This window comes from Macrobrachium nipponense, chromosome 26 (genome assembly GCF_015104395.2).
Source record: "Macrobrachium nipponense isolate FS-2020 chromosome 26, ASM1510439v2, whole genome shotgun sequence".
Classification (NCBI taxonomy): Eukaryota; Metazoa; Arthropoda; class Malacostraca; order Decapoda; family Palaemonidae; genus Macrobrachium; species Macrobrachium nipponense.
Genome location: NC_087215.1, coordinates 63,951,455 through 63,969,291, shown reverse-complemented (window position 1 = coordinate 63,969,291; position 17,837 = coordinate 63,951,455). Strand labels below are relative to the sequence as shown.

General features: G+C 36.4%; 1 protein-coding gene across 3 annotated transcripts in view; it reads right to left on the bottom strand.

Annotated features, from left to right (window-relative positions):
* Positions 1-17,837, bottom strand: part of LOC135200337 (metabotropic glutamate receptor 8-like) — an 809,057-nt gene that overhangs the window by 228,940 nt on the left and 562,280 nt on the right. For all 3 annotated transcript variants that reach the window (XM_064228906.1, XM_064228907.1, XM_064228908.1), the window contains exon 4: positions 13,522-13,691. In XM_064228906.1, coding sequence (XP_064084976.1) covers positions 13,522-13,691 — 170 coding nt within the window. The remainder of the gene's footprint in view (positions 1-13,521; positions 13,692-17,837) is intronic.

The following is a 17,837-nucleotide window of genomic DNA, read 5'->3' as shown; positions in this document are numbered from 1 at the left end:
AAAAGAATCGAATTTAAACACCCCTTGGAAGGAAAAGTCCAGAGCATTTTGTATGCTAACAGCAATTTAGCGCAACGCGTTTAAAACAAGGGCGGGCCGCCATCCTCGAATTTATGCCGCGACAAAGCACCCAATCGCAGACCACCTTTTAATGGGTTCCATTTTAAGGAGAAGCCTTAATGTAACCTCCCACAGGCTCGGATGTTTTTGAAAACAGATACCAGATATTGGTGAGGGGAGGCCGTATTCTCCGCTATACACACGCACACACACACACACACACACACTTGTTGGAGACTGAGAGTGAAGGTGAATCGCTCACGTATGTTTTATTATTTTTGTTATTTTTGTGAGAATGGGTTCTATTTTCGAAGGCTTTGGTTGATACTGGGATGTTGCGAAGGTAATCTGGTGCTTACATTTTAGGTTATGTTCATGCGCACCTGCCTGCAGGTGTTGATGGGTGTAATCCGCATAGTGGTAGTTTATTAATAAAAAAAAGAAAAAGAAAAGTGATTTTTCTTCAACTTTTTCATACGCCAAAATGGTATTTATGAGGATTTCAGCGATTCGGTGAAGCCCCTTTTTTCCATCGAATTTATTATTAGGTTAATGCAACTAATTGACAAATTGTTTTACCGACAAAGGCATTTATGCATTGTCTTGCAGTTGACAATTTCTCACTCAAACAACCTGGTAAGTTGGGGCAATTTCTAGCGGAATGTTAATGTTCCCAGACCGCAATACTAAACCTGGGAATGTCTTGAATTTATTTTCATCATTTTAAGGGGTGGACGCCATTTCATAGAGGTATATGGTGTAAAATGAAAGAAAGTAATGTTATATTTTATTATCATTTATAGTAGAATAACTTTGCCGTGATCACAAAATGGAGAAACGGTCCATATTATTATATTATTAAGTATATTTCATTCGTGCGAGCACACTTTAGTTGAATCAAGTTGGCACTTCAGCCTTACTTTACGTTTTAAGAGTGAATATATATTTGAATATATATTTACATAAATACAACTGTGAAGTTTTTAATGGGCATTGGTTATGATACAAAGGTTATCATTCGTTCATTTTTCCCGTAAGTGAAACAATTGTTACCGGGAAATCTGGTAAATAAGATCATTATCGCCTTGAAATAGGGTAAATAAGATCGTTATTTCATTGAAATATCGTAAATAAGATAATTATCTCCTCGGAATCTGATAAATAAGATGATTATCCCCTTGAAGTCTAGTAAATAAGATAATTATCTCCTTGAAATCTGGTAAATAAGATAACTGTCTCCTTTAAATCTGGTCAATTAGATAATTATCTCCTTGCAACTGATAAATAAAATAATAACTGCCTTGAAATCAGATAAATTGAATAATTATCTCATTGAAATCTGTCAAATAAGATATTTTTCTCCTTGAAATCTAACAATAAGATAAACATCTCATTGAAATATGTCATATAAGATAAATATCTCATTGGAATATGATGAATAAGATAATTATCTCCTTAAGATGAGATTAATAAGATAATCATCGCCCTGAAATCAGATAAATCAAATTTCTGATTTCGCTAGGAAATCAGAAAAAAAAAGAAATTATCTTCTAGAAGTCCGATTTTACGTCCTGTAAATGAGAAACGATCTCCAATATATAAACCCTATTTCCTGTAAGTCACGAATGACCTCAAATAAATATATGTTATCCTTCATATGTCTGGCATAATCTCCCATAAATCGGAAAGTCAAGACTAGGATCGGTGTCGTCATTTAGGAAGCCTTTGCTTGACGACTGGCCAGGCCTTGGGGGAGTAACGAGGCGTTTCCACACACACACGCAAGGCGTCTATAACGATGTTAATTATCGTTTTGCAAGGTGCTGTGAGAGGCGTGTTTTCATGCCTTGTATGAATAAGAACATAAATTTTAGGAAGACGGTTCTTGATGATTTATGTGAATAACAAAAATGTTTTTAAGAAGTCTGTCCTTCAAGACTTGAAATCTAGTATAACATCAATTTTAGGGAGACGGTTTTTTTGTAATTTATACAAGAACATAAAGTTTAGGATGGCGGTCCTGCATCGGCTTATATCTATAAGGTAATTTTTTGAAGACGATTCTTCGTGACTTGTATGTGAGTGTCTACATCAGGGTTTGTGTAATTTCATGTTTATTCCTCCTCCCCATTTCTTAATTGTTATTTCGTTAATATTCCTTTGTAAGAGATGCCACTGGATGTTATTATGGATAAATGAATGGACTCTGTTAATGAATTTTTCTTTGGAGAAATCGTTCTGTATAAGGAAGCATAAAATGTCGTTTATTATCGCTCTAACCTAATCATTCTTTATAAGGAAGTATATAAGTAATAGTATATTTTAACTCCAACCATTTATATCTGATGTTGAGCAACAAATGAAAAAAGATACTGTTTTGCTAAGAACAGTATTCCCCACTACCATCTGAAAGGTCAATAAGACGGAGTAAATATTTACTTCGTTTTCAACAGATTTCGTATTACCATAACTTCAATTATCTTCAAGACGGAAGGCTGAAGGAATTATAAATCATGTGTTTGCATATTCAAGACAAACACATATAGAGATGAATCCGTTGAGCTCATTTTATTTACATCATACTAGGTTTTGTGATCTGATTGTATACTACTCCGAAGTTAGAACATACTTTGCCCTGCTGTATGCATACTTTCCACTTTGCTGCACTTTTTCAGTTTTTGTGTATGGGGAATTATGTCTTATGAATCTATTTATTAGTGAATACAGGCCTTTAGTCAATTGAAAGCACCACCTCAATTTAGTTGTCAATTAGATAATGTGTTAATTCTTGCAGAAATGATTTGCAAAGAGTTAACAGATAAAAAGAAATAGCTGAGCTTCACTTGGTTAGTTGTCAATGGCTATTATTCGACACTTTCTTATGGTAGAGGCATTCAATTCTATATGAAATTTCTCTTGGAAAATTCCTCCGTCACACGTTACCAGGCTGATGTAAAACACAAATTGATGCGTTGCTATGACGACGGCGAACTCTTCAACATACATTACCCGGAGGAATATCAGCAAAAGCATTGTTTCCAAGGGTATGAATGAGCAACGCTGTCATAAAATTATCATAATTTGCAACTCATTGGTAGAATCTGCATTGAGAAGCGTTGCAGCTTTGAATAGAGTGAAATATAGGCCCTAGCCATCTTCATTTTCACCAGCATACCGTCAGCTTTGACGTTTAACGTGTGGTCATTGTTCAGATGTAGAACTGAATTTTTTCAACAAAACTACGTGATCTCATGAAGTTTTAAGTGCGAACACGCAATCCGAAAGTAGTGATTTTATGGTGGTGGCTTTATAAATGTAGATAAAAGGGCCAAGTATAAAGCCATTTGTAAGAGTTTTTAATGGTTATGACAATATAAATGTAGATGAAAGGAGCCAATATAAAGCCATTAGTAAGAATTTTTAATGGTTATAGCAATATAAATGTAGATGAAAGGGGCCAATATAACGCTATTAGTAAGAATTTTTAACGTATATAACAATAGAAATGTAGATGAAAGGGGCCAATATAAAGCTATTGGTAAGAATTTTTAATGGCTATGACGAGACCAATATAAAGCTATTGGTAACAGCTTTTAATGGTTATGGCTATATAAATGTAGATGAAGGGGGTTCATTATAAAGCTTTAGGTAATTTTTTTGCTTGACTAACCTAGTACACAATCGAAAAATAGTAATTAAATGGTTATGGCTTTATAAATGCAAATAAAAGCGGCCAGTATAAAGCTATTAGCAAGTTAAATGTCTAGTTACTTTAATACAAAATAGGGAAGGAGTAGTCTAACGATTACTGCTTTATAAACCTAGATAACAAACGGGCCATTCTATTTTGATGACAGGTGAAGTGCTAGGCTATTTTGATGCGCAATCGGAAAGCAGTAATCTAAGGATTGCTGCTTAATAAACCTAGATAAGTACGGTTATTCTAATCAGATCGGCTGTTCAGTACTTGGTTATTCCAATACGAAATCGAAGATGAGTAGTCTTAACATTTTTCCCCTTTTATTCTTCGAAAGTTTTTAGTTTTTCCTACTTCCCTTTGTGCTGTGACCTCCATTTTCCGAATGTCGAGATAGAAAACAAGGTCTGGAAAAACAGAAGCGGTATGAAAATACCAGATTAAAAATAATAGTTTAAAATTCTCTCTTAATTTCAGCTGATACTTCTGACAACAGTGATCTGGTTGTTGTTACATACCTTTAGAGTCCAAATATATTTCCTTGCTTCAAATTCTATTTAGCATTTTGTGAGGGGCCATTTGTTGGGCTTTCAATCTACTATACTGCCGACGGGATGGGCAATTTGATGCGCTCCAGTGGCTAGAGACAAAAGTGGAGAGGAGGGGACGGCCAAAAAATTGTGGAATAAACTTAATTATCTTCCGGCACTTAATGTTTCTGAAAGAACTAGAGGAATGACAAGGTTAATTACGTTACGCCGAAGAGAATTTCTGTACTTGAGAGAGAGAGAGAGAGAGAGAGAGAGAGGAGAGAGAGAGAGAGTGGATCGATATGACTGATGGCCTTTATACTATGATTGTGTGCCTACACTAACAGACGACACGCACGCACACACACACACACACACACACACACATATATATATACTATATATATATATACATACATATACATACATGTATATACGTATACATCCATACATACATACATACATACATATATATATATATATATATATATGTATATGTTATATATACATACATACATATACTACACACACACACACACACACACACACATATATATATATATATATATATGTGTGTGTGTGTGTGTGTGTATGTGTGTGTGTGTGTTGTGTGTGCGAGTGTGTGTGACTGCGTTTTCGTTACAATGCAGATGAGAAGTGGCACATTAGTAATACCGTCAATAGCTGCCCACTTAACAATTTGTTGGCATAAATGTAAGAATTACGACATTCATCGCTCACAGGACCAAGAATTTCCTACAAACAGATATAAATTATACCGAAATATATAGAGACTGGAGAATAAGGGTTTAGGGGGAAACAGTCATTATACCTGACGCGAATGGAGAAATATATCAGTATCTAGTATCATTCATATGTCCTTTTTTTTTCCTCACACCGTTGGACTGTGGAACAGCCTCCCATCAGAGGATGTCTTGCAATTGGAACTTCTTCAGAAGTTCAAGCGAAAATGCAGTGCATTACTACCCTTATACTATTCTTGCATTTGAATCCATTTTCATCTATTTATTAATCTATTTTTTTTAATATGTGCGATCTCTTCTTTCTGTATTTCACTTTCCTTCCTCTTACTTCTTCCTAATGAACGCCATATTCTTTGCAAGCTTGAATTTCAAGTCAGTGGACCCTGTGTGCTTGTCTCATATGAATGGGTTTTATCTAAGGAATAATAATATTCTGACCATAATACGTAAACATTTCATATTAAACGCGCCTAGAACATCATCATAAACGACTGGATGACAAATGAGCCACGAAAAAATCACCCAAAGCAAATAGATCCACGAAAGCGTTTTATGACACTGCAAACACAGCAAGCACTACCTCCCAGGGTAAATTCGTTGCCTTTTCATCGAAGTCAATAAGTGATTCATTTCGCGCTTTTCAGGCGTCGTTTAATTCCCCCCCTCCCTCCCGCTCCCCAGGCACACCCCCCACTCCCCCTTTTTCGACAAATGAAGCTCTTCCCTGGATTTTTATTTAATCTGTTAAGGCTCTTCACTTGATTGTATCCCGGTTGACACTCGTTTTGCAGCTGGGCTCTGATGCCTGAATCAATTTTCAGGGGTTCGAGTTAACTGATATACAAACATACAAATTTATATATATATATATATATATATATATATATATATATATATATATATATATATATATATACATACAGATACTTTTATATTTGTGTTCTCACACACACACACACACACACACACACACACACACACACACATATATATATATATATATATATATATATATATATATATATATATATATATATATGCATGTAAATAGATTCTAGAAGCTCTCGCTGGAAAAGGTGAGAGGAAAGGTCGTAGACCCCCGAGCTTTCGTTTTCATTTCAACACCTGATCACAGTTACATATCAGGTCTTGAAATACAGACACACACACACACACACACACACACACACACACACACATATATATATATATATATATATATATATATATATATATATATATATATATGTATATCAACATACTTTCCAAAGAAATAAAAGCCCAAACAAGTAAAGCCAACCCGAAAATGCGGTAGAATTTATATTCCTAAAGGAATTACTTAGAGCGTTTGAAAGAAAATAAAACAAAATGAATTTAAAAAAAAAACAACACACACAAACACGCCATGTCGACAATGAGTCGCATTGTTTCGACGGGTAAAGTGAACTTGCTGGCCTAATCTAGCCGCGTGCAGCATACAGAATAATAATAACAACAATTCGTCTCTGCTGTATATATAATTCTCTCTCTCTCTCTCTCTCTCATACAATTCACTCTAGCATAATCACTCTCCTTCGCCCGGGGCGCAAACGGAGAGGGGGCACAAAGGGCTGCCACCCGCCCTTGAGTGAATGCTTTCGTCGTTCCCCTTAATGGATTCGTCGACGCCGCCCCCTATGGTTCGTCCGCTCTCAAGGAACTTGCTCTGTTTGTGTATGTATGTGTATGTGTATATACTGTATATATCTATTTTATACATACATATACGTACGTACAAACATACGCTCATACTTAGTATATATTATGGATATTTTTACATATACATGCGTACAAACATACATACATAGTATAATATTGATATTTACATATCCATATACATACGTGCACACATACATACATGTATACATACATAGTATATACTATTGTGTGCGTTATTGCCAGAATATTATTGTATTAGCTCCATAGTCTTTAGCTTCGTTTTTTTATATTGCATTTTTATTTTTATAATTTATCAACGTATGCATATATGTATGTATGCATGTATAAACTATACTACAAATTAATATCTATTTAGCACACACAATCACACACACACACACATATATATATGTATATATATAAATATATATTATATATATATATATGGTATATATATATATATATATATATATATATATATATATATATATATATATATATATGTTAGATACTCCACCTGATGATTTCTTTACACTGTTGTTCTATCTTTCCCCACTTAATATTCAAAAATTCATTTGATATCGTTCAATTTGTCTCCCTAATCCTGGGTTATCATCTCATTTTCTTTTATTGCCCATATCTGCAGTATAACATACCTGTAATTACCCGACCCCTGTATTGTCATTACAAAATCCATTACAGGTTTCATCACCTCATTAATTATCCAGAACCATTGCTGCTTCCGGTAATCCGGTATTTTATGCATTTTTTTTTATTTCACTACCCCAAGCTCATTACTTCACTCTGTCTCATTACCACCTGCATGACAGCTGTTTATAAAACCTTGATCATTCTAAGCTCTCATAAGAATTCACATTTCATTAATGGACAAATTAATGTAACATATTCTGTCCATCTTTTATTCACCAACTCTTTCTTCCTGTTGCTCATCTCCTCAGACTAATTTTCTGTATTTTCTCAATATATTTCGCTTTCTATTCACTCTGCTGAAGTGGAAAGAGTTTGTGAGTAAGCAGTAATGAATAATGAGGTTATTTAGTCAGCAGGTGGCACCATGAGAGGTCCAATTTTCATATTCGACACATATTTATATGCATATATATATATATATATGTATATATATACATACACACACACACACACACACATATATATATATATATATATATTATATATATATATATATATATATATATATATTTATATATATTTATACCTACTATTCAGTAGATATTATGAAATGGACAGCAATCGCATGTTCTATCAGGAAATCCCGAATCCATTATCATTATCAGTAATTAATATTATGGTTAGAATTTCTCTCTCCAAATTTTATTATTTCTATGGCAGATTTCTTCTTTTTATCCCATTTTAATATATCTCATTTATTTGACTGTTTTCGGGGGGGGGGAAGAGGGAGGAGGGGGGGCCACGTGATGATATTATATGTTCTAAGCTGGCGTTAGGGGCGCTAGCTGTAATTGCAGGCAGTATTTTATTGGATAGCTCTTACGGAAATATCATTAGAGGTTATTTGAAAGCTCACGAGCAGGTAGTAAGTACAGGTCTTCTCTAAATCGCCTGGTTCCCAGCTTAATCCCAGGTCAGGGTCGCTGTTTTTAGTGAGCCTTTTCCTGGTGGTTTCCTGTCCTTGCCGGGTCTTGTCCTTCCCTTTCCTTTCCCACCTTTGTCGCGTCTTGTCTTCCCTTATTCCTTTCACTGTCACCCGCCCCTCTTGTCTTCCCTTGATTCCTCCACTTTTGTCGCGGTCTGTCTTCCCTTATTCCTTTTCCACTGTCACCCGCCCGTCCCTTGTCTTCCCTCTTTATTATCCTTTTATTCTTTCCACTGTCACCCGCGTCTTGTCGTTCCCTTTTCCATTCTTTTATTCTTTCACTGTCACCCACATTCTTTTGTCTCTTTTCCTTTCCCACTTTCACCCGCCCCTTTGTCCTTCCCTTATTCCTTTTCCCTTTGTCAACCCGGTCTTGTCTTCCCTTTTATTCTTTTTTCCACTGTCCCCGGTTTGCTTCCCTTATTCTTTTATTCCTTTCACTGTCACCCACATTTGTCTTCACTTATTCCTTTCACTGCGCCCGTCTTGTCTTCCCTTATCGTATTCCTTTTCACTGTCACCCACGTCTTGTCTTCCCTTCATTCTTTTATTCCTTTCACTGTCACCCGCGTCTTGTCTTCCCTTATTCTTTTATTCCTTTCACTGTCACCACCGCGTCTTGTCTTACCTTATTCCTTTCACTGTCGCCCGCGTCTTGTCTTCCCTTATTCTTTTATTCCTTTCACTGTCACCCACATCTTGTCTTCCCTATTATCCTTTCACGTCACCCGCGGTCTTGTCTTCCCTTATTCTTTTATTCCTTCACTGTCACCCGCGTCTTGTCCTTCCCTTATTCCTTTCACTGTCGACCCGCGTCTTGTCTTCCCTTATTCTTTTTAGTCCTTTCATTTCTGTCACCCACATCTTGTCTTCCCTTATTCCTTTCACAGTCGCCCGCATGCTTGTCTTCCCTTATGCCGGTTTATTCTTGCTTTTATTTCATTCCTTTCACTGTCACCCGGTCTTGTCTTCCCTTATTCCCTTTTCACTGTCGCCCGACGTTCTTTGTCTTCCCTTATTCCTTTTATTCTTTTCACTGTCACCCACATCTTGTCTTCCTTATTGCCTTTCCACTGTCGCCCGTCTTGTCTTCCCTTATTCTTTTATTCTTTCACTGTCACCCGTGTCTTGTCTTCCCTTATTCTTTTATTCCTTTCACTGTCAACCCGCGTCTTGTCTTCCCTTATTCTTTTATTCCTTTCACTGTCAGCCCCGCGTCTTGTCTTCCCTTTATTCCTTTTCACTGTCGCCCGGCGTCGTCCTTCCCTTTATTCCTTTTATTTCTTCTTTCACTGTCACCCATCTTTGTCCTTCCCTTATTCTTTATTCCCTTTCACTGTCACCCACATCTTGTCTTCCCTTATTCTTTTTAATTCCTTTTCACTGTCACCCACTCCTTGTCCTTTTCCCTTATTCTTTAATTCCCTTTCACTGTCACCCGCGTCGTCTTGTCTTATTCTTTATCCTTTCACTGTCACCCACATATTGTCTTGCGTCTTGGTCTTCCCTTATTCCTTTCACTGTCGCCCGCGTCTTGTCTTCCCTTATTCTTTTATTCCTTTAACATGTCACCCCACATCTTGTCTTGCCCTTATTCTTTTTATTCCTTTCACTGTCACCCAAATTCCTTTGTTCTTCCTTATTCCTTTACTGGTCTTCACCTGCCCGCGGTCTTTTTTTTTCCTTTTCACTGTCGCGTCTTGTCTTCCCTTATTCCTTTTCACTGTCGCCCGCGGTCTTGTCTTCCCTTATTCCCTTTTACCTTTCCCCCCTGCTGTCTTTGTCTTCCCCTTATTCCTTTTCAACTGTCCCCGCGTCTTGTTTTCTTCCTTCACGTCCGGTCTTGTCTTCCCTTATTTTCCTTTCACTGTCGCCCGCGTCCTTGTCTTCCCTTATTCCTTTCACTGTCGCCCGCGTCTTGTCTTCCCTTATTCCTTTCTGGTCGCCCCGCGTCTTGTCTTCCCTTTATTTCCTTTCAACTGTCCCCGCGTCCTTGCTTCCCTTATTCCCTTTCACTGTCGCCCCCTTCGTCCCTTTTCCCTTCCCTTATTCTATTCCCCACTGTCGCCCGCGTCCTTGTCTTCCTTATTTTGCCTTTCACTGTCACGTCACCTGGAATGCAGTATCTCTCTCTCTCTCTCTCTCTCTCTCATATATATATATATATATATATATATATATATATATATATATATATTATATATATATATATATATAGGTATATCTTCATTTATTGATGCTATATACACACATATGTGTGTCATTGTTTATTCTGCTCCATTCTTGTTAGGAGCATCAAACCCAAGCTCTCCCGTTAACCCCATGTTTGGAATCCCTATCCGCTCTTCACTTCGTCACTACATCCCCCTGCTGCTCTCCATCTTACCCTCGTCCAATATCTCCTTCCTCCCGAGGAAAGTTTTACCAAACGACCTGATCGGCTTACGAAGCACCACAGGTTCACCTACTTCCCGTTCAGACCGTCCCCTCGAGCCGCACCTTCGCTTGTACCTGTTATGGACGAGTATTGGTTTCTGGTGTTTTACGTGTGTTTTTTTTAAAGGATTTTCCACTTATGAGAGTATAACAAGAGGTTGGTTTTGCCTTGTGTTGTTCAGACAGTTACGTTATTAGCGTGTTTACAATTTTATCTGATGAATAATTACAACTTTGGAACGTGTAATGTATTTATATTATATATTCACACTTCTTTTTTGTCTGCTTGTTTATTTTATTTGTTATGTGAATAAGATTCCAAATCACACACACACACACACCTTAGATTGCTCAACAGGCGACACACTACGACCTAGAAATACGCAAAGGAAGGACAATAGGTTGTCACGGAACGTGCGCTATGGATCTGTCCTCGCAGGGGATTCCAGCTCGGCTCTGATAGTGTGTGTGTGTGTGTGTGTGTGTGTGTGTATCTATCCTTACACAACATTTTTTGCCGTTGAAAGCACCAAGAACATTTTAACTTATCAATCACATCACTTCCGTTGTTTCTTCTCTGTCGTATTTTGTGGATTTTCTATCTTTTTAAATTGTCCTTTTTAAGTCCAGGCCCGAATGAAACAAGAAAAAGGGCAAAACAAGTTAATAAATATTGAACTTAGCCACAAAGGAAGAGACGAACCTGCCTCTCACAGGAAAGAAAGTTACTAAAATATGGAAAACGTTGGCAGGAGGAGAATTCCTAAACAGCATTCACAAAATCCCATCTAAGACAAACTTGGACCACGCCCCCTCGAAAACTCGACTCATTCAAACGTTATCCAACCCTTACGTGAACTTGTAAGGCATAACACTCCCTGCTTTATTTTCGATTTTTCTTGATCCACAGCACTAGCGTTATAACCTGACGTTTAGAGAGATTACCGTTAGGCTCCTGGAGGAGGGCGTTAGGTCCAGATGCCTTTTGGTTCACTCGAAGTTCGCGGCTCCGACTGTATGATTAGGCCTCTGAAAAATGTCTGCAGCACATGTCTTGAATCTCTGTTTTTTTTTTTTTTTTTTTTATACCTTGTCGGGTAGGAGGCCTGGGTCATGGAAACAGATTTCTCCTCGCGAAGGTTTGCTGCTCTCTCTCTCTCTCTCTCTCTCTCTCTCTCTCTCTCTCTCTCTCTCCAATAACGAAACGGAAACCAATCTGTATCCTAATTTTTCATTCCAGAATGCAAAGAGCAATTGCAGATTAGTGTATTTGAATGTTTTGATATCTGAAAAGTCTCTCTCTCTCTCTCTCTCTCTCTCTCTCTCTCTCTCTCTCTCTCTCTCTCTCTCTCCCTAAAACATCAGTGATCACTATTGGATAAGTTATACCTTTTCATTTCTCTCTCTGCCACCAGAAGTTGTAAACAGCAACAGTGTGGAAGAGTTTAAAAGAAAGCTAGACAAAATCATTAGGACACTGTGAATGCACAGTAAAACCTGCTCCTACAGATAAGTGAGCACACGATGTCTCCTCGAATGGATTATCAAGTCTTTGAGACATCCTAATCCTTGTAACTCCTTGTAACATCTCTCTCTCTCTCTCTCTCTCTCTCTCTCTCTCTCTCAAACATCCGTGATACTTTTAGATAAGTTATACCTTATCCTCTCTCTCTCTCTCTCTCTTCTCTCTCTCTCTCATCCGTAACCCGTTGCTCAACTCTTCCTCCCCTCTCTCCGCCTTTTATTATCGCTCTGTCCCCATCTCCTGTTATATGGTATAATTGGAGAGTTTTCCCCTCGTCGCCGTCATTTTTCCTCGGACCGTATTTTCCCTGTCACTTTCCCCTCGAGAAAGCAAAAAAGAAAGTGGCGATTTTTTTTTTTTTTTTTTATTATACAATGTTATATTGGTTCGAAATCGTGTATTGTTTACTCCGTCGTATGAGTCGGGATAATTCTATTAGTTATGCTCTCGTGTTTCGTCATTATGGAGGGTTTTTGTAATTAAATTTGCGATTGTTTCTGTTTCTCATACGATTTTGCAATATTTTTTTTTCGTTGGTATGGAATTAAACGCTAATTATTTTATAAATATTAGTTTCTTTTTGCTTGAAAAAAAAAAAAAAAACGTATATAACACCTAATTACGAATGAATCTATTCTTAATTGGTATCTCCTAACATTATTTGTCATTTTATGAATTCATCTGCGTCTTTTTTTTTTGTATGATTTCCCCATTTTCGTGTATATCTTTAATACTGTGAAATAATGATGCTTAATCCTGATCGACTGAAGGCCGTATCATGAAAAACTAACGACCGTGTAAATTATGTTTTAGTTTCTCAAAATGAAGCACTTTTTGAATAAATGAAGAACTCGGAAAGTATATGGGAAGGACATATTAAATCGAAGAAAATATAGGAATAAATAAATTCATACATAACTCATGCTTAATCTTCGTCCGTAACAGGGTTCACATAACACAACCAACTTTTGTTTCCGCCCATTTCCCAGCCTTCCACAAAATTCCCTTGTAATTCATCAATAAGTTTTCGACATGTCATGCGAATGCACATTTAAACCCAGTCATGAAGCAGTAAGAGGCATGAAAAAAAAAAAAAAAAAAAAAAAAATAGGAGTATAAGACTTCGAGAAAAGGAACTGAGTAGTCATAGAAAACGATGGTGAGGGGTAACTAACCTTGTGTTGTCTTCGTCGACGAACATAATCACGACCCTCGCCTGGGGTTTAGTGGAGAGTCTGTCAATGATGTGATCGAAGTCCTCAGGTTTCGTAATTCTCTGGATTCGCTCTACGACAGCTATGCATATTCCGAACTGCTGGGCTAACTTGCTGAACGAAGCAATACCCTGTAAGAGAATAGAAGGAAACATTAATTTTTCCGTTTTGTGACAGCAGAGAAAATTTATGGGGAAAAATAAAGTAAGTTTGTCATGCAACCGGCCCTTTATCCCTGGAAAGAAAAATGGTATAAGGTGCGTTATTTCATTATTGGAGGTGTGATAATATTTTCTCTCTCTCTCTCTCTCTCTCTCTCTCTTGTTTTTCCGCTTTTCACGCTGGTAAACTTATCCCAGTATATAAAGAAAGCGATTAAGCTCACAGCTAAAAATGACTTCACCTCTTACCCACACCCCAAGTAATTACCAAGTCATCATTCTTCGAGAAATGAAAATATAATGACAATCATCCATATATTTCCCGTACTTCCCCCACTCTCTCTCCCACGGTAACCACTGACTTTTAATGATTCCAGTGGCACAATTAATACTGCGAACTTGGAAAGCATTTTGGATTTCCTGCCAAGGGCGAATGAGTTTTCAATGTCATGAAAAACTGCGGCCGGCGATACGTCAGAGTCAGCAAGAGTTTTAGGTGGGGGGGGAGCGCTCTATTTGCATTCAATTATTCAAGCCATTTGACCCTTCTTGTCAGGATGCGAGTAAGAACGCTTCGATAACTGCCAGCTGTTTTTTTTTTTTTTTTTTTTTTTTTTTTTTTGAAGTTCTGGTTTTGGCGTTGTGATTACAGAATGAATGTCGACGGGCAATCTTGATTTAACTGTTGCTGTAATTAATTTATGTCTCTTATTGATTTTGTTGATTTTTATCAGTGGATTTTGTGACAGCGTCAAGAACACTCACAATTATATATTGCTGCTAGTGATATAAGAAAAAGTTGATTTGCGAGGCGATGAAGTGCGGTATATGAAATTGTTTGTGCATCCAGAGTTTTGGAAATTTTGATTGGTGTTTATATGAATCTAAATTATTTCATAATATGGCCGATGGGACGTGAAACCAAAGACCTACATTGATTTTTCTGGAAGGTAGGAAAGTAACAGAGTAAAGGGAAAACAGAAGGTGCCAGAAAATTCAGTAACTGGAATCGATTCGATTAAAATGAGTAAGGTATTTGCAGTGCATTTAATTGCATTTTATATATCCTGAAAAGTTGAAATATTAATACATCTTTTAATGGAATTTCCCATCCAACTGATCTGAAACAGATACCGAAGTTGCCATGAGTCGTCATTTCCACATATCACGTTTTAACTCATTTCAGAGGTTAGGAAAAGGCTTAATAGATTTGTTAGTCATGTACTTGACCATAACACAATGCTCAGACAGACTGTCAGAGATGCAGACAGAACGACAGCCAAATGATGAACACATCCAGGCGTGAAATTGTCTAACAGACTTTCGGAAATAAATTTCCAAGTCGAAACGTTAGAATTTCTCGCCCAGTTTTCATGTTGATTGAACTGACGTGACTAGATTTCATAACACATTTAAATATTATAGTTTGAATGATTCAGCTTCAGGTAAATAATTAATCGGATTGACGCCGAGTCAAAGGAAATCATTGTTTTTCTCGTAGTCTTCTGATCAAAGGAAATGAAAGCTCTCTCGTTCTCTCTATTTCCCATTTTTCAATTTTTACTTCCCCGTTTTGAAGCAGCTTCCCTCTTGCATGATTAATTAATTAAGTACTTACTGTTATACGCAGACGCTTACATATGAATGATTGTTACGTAATTATGCGAATATGATACACATACTGGACACTTTTACATATGTCCAATAAACAATAGATACACATGTCTGTGTTCATATATACTATATATATATATATATATATATATATATATATATATATATATAATAATAAACTTTTTTAGACGTTTCTGTTCAAATCTGTACCATTTTCGAAAAATTAGCTGAAATGAGCAAAAAGACATGGAGTTGTCAAAAGTATATACAATAATACATATATATATATATATATATATATATATATATATATATATATATATATTATATTCCATATATATATACAAACAATATAATAATGGGGTTGAGTGCACCTCATTTAAGTAAATGAACTTACATATGCATGTATACAGAATTTAAGAATAATCAATGCAAATTTACTTTACTTCAGATCACTAACTGGCCAAAAATTCTTGATGCGGACATGAGTTCCGTTTGTTACTTTATCATTTCAATAGGCGGCTGCTTAGATCTAGCCATATCATGCTGTTTACCATGCCTACATTATAGTGTGTGTGTGTGTGTGTTTGTGTGTGTTGACATTTTACTGCCTCCTATTTTCACTCCGATGGCTCTTGGACCTAGTTGTGATCCTCTACTCCTAACGGATACTAATAATCTCGATTGCATGCCTCTGTAGCTGAGTCTTCACAATCTTTTATCCGGGTGTGACCTTCATGAAGAATTAAGTCTAATGCCCTTGTATACAAAAGAACGAATCTCTGAAATGTTGTCGGTAGATTTTTTTTTTTTTTTTTTTATTTCTTTCAGTTAGAGATGAACTCACTGTCTGCTGTCCGAAGTCTGGTATGTTTTCGAGCAAGGATATTTAAGTGACATTTCCTTACCTTCTGAAACATGCAGCAGAATCAACGCGTGACATTCAGCATGTGCTGTCATCAAGTTATTGGCATTACATATAAGATCAACGATTAAATCTGGCCCTAGGATTCTGTAAGCCACGTATCTCAATTATATCTCGACGTTCCTGCGTTTTCTTCTATTATTGCATAGTCCAAATGCACATGCATTAATAATATATTATATATATCTATATAATATATATATATATATATGTATGTATTGTATATATATATATATATATATATATATATATATATCTATATAGTAATATATGCATTGTAAATGACCTTTATGCGCGTAGTTATGTATACCAGTGGTCAAAGTATAGACGTAGAAATACTCGTGACAGTAGGGAGTTGCTAAACCTCATAACTTTCGAAGACTTTTTGTGATGAAGACGACTGTTCTGGACCCATCCCAACTTGGAGCGAGATTGCGGGCAGAAAGAGCGACGGTGTCATCGTAGTTTCATATTTGGACAGATACGCGCCTCTCCATGTTTCCCTAATAAACCTCTTTCCACAGACCATAAGGATATGAAGGTTATGAGAATGCAAGCGCAGTTTTACACGGAGCAGCACGGACACGCGTAAGAACTTTATTATCCCATAAACCAGAAGTAGGATGCAGTTTACCACTGGCTGTTGAGTGTTGACGGGGAGTGTTTGCCCTGATTTGCATACATGCATCTTGATGCATTTAGCGCAGTCTGCATAAGGAGCGTTCCAGTTGCGCTGCTCACGACGTATTTCATCTTGGGTAAACACACTCACTGCAAACACACACATTATATATATATATATATATATATATATATATATATATATATTATATATATATATATCTATCTATCTATATATATATATATATATATATAATATGTGTATTTGTGTGGGGTGGTCGGTGTACTTATATATTATATATATTAAAAACAACAATATTCGATTCTCTTCATTGCTTATGTTCTCCTCCATAACTCGCACGCCCTGGAGTAAAACCCCACTCTTTGTCCATTCCCTTTATTATCACTTCTTCGGGCCTGGGCAAGATAAAGACTATGGATTGTCTGATTCACAGGCTCCTGCATTGGAAAAAAAAAATTACATATATATGTAATATATATATTATATATCATATATACATATATACATATATATATATATATATATATATATATATATATATATATATATATATATATATATATTACTGGTAATCTTCTTAGGCACGAAGATATAGTAATTCAGTTGTATTCCACATAGGAAAATGAAAAAAGGTATATCTCAGAAAATGCCCAACAGTTTCGTCCTCCAATGGACCTCTTCTTGGAGCGTTTATTAAGGAAAGAGATAAAGTTTACAGTGCATGCGGCCAAGAAAGGCCTCCAAAATGTTTTTAAACATACAGTTACCAAAAACTAGCAGTTTGAGCTACAAAACTATTCAGTAGTAAAATAACAATAAAAACAAGAATAGCAGTAGAGCAAATGAAAAATACCAAAATATCTAACGAAGTAATACATCCATTTGAAACAGCATAACATACAGTACATATTAACAAGCCTATACTATATGATAG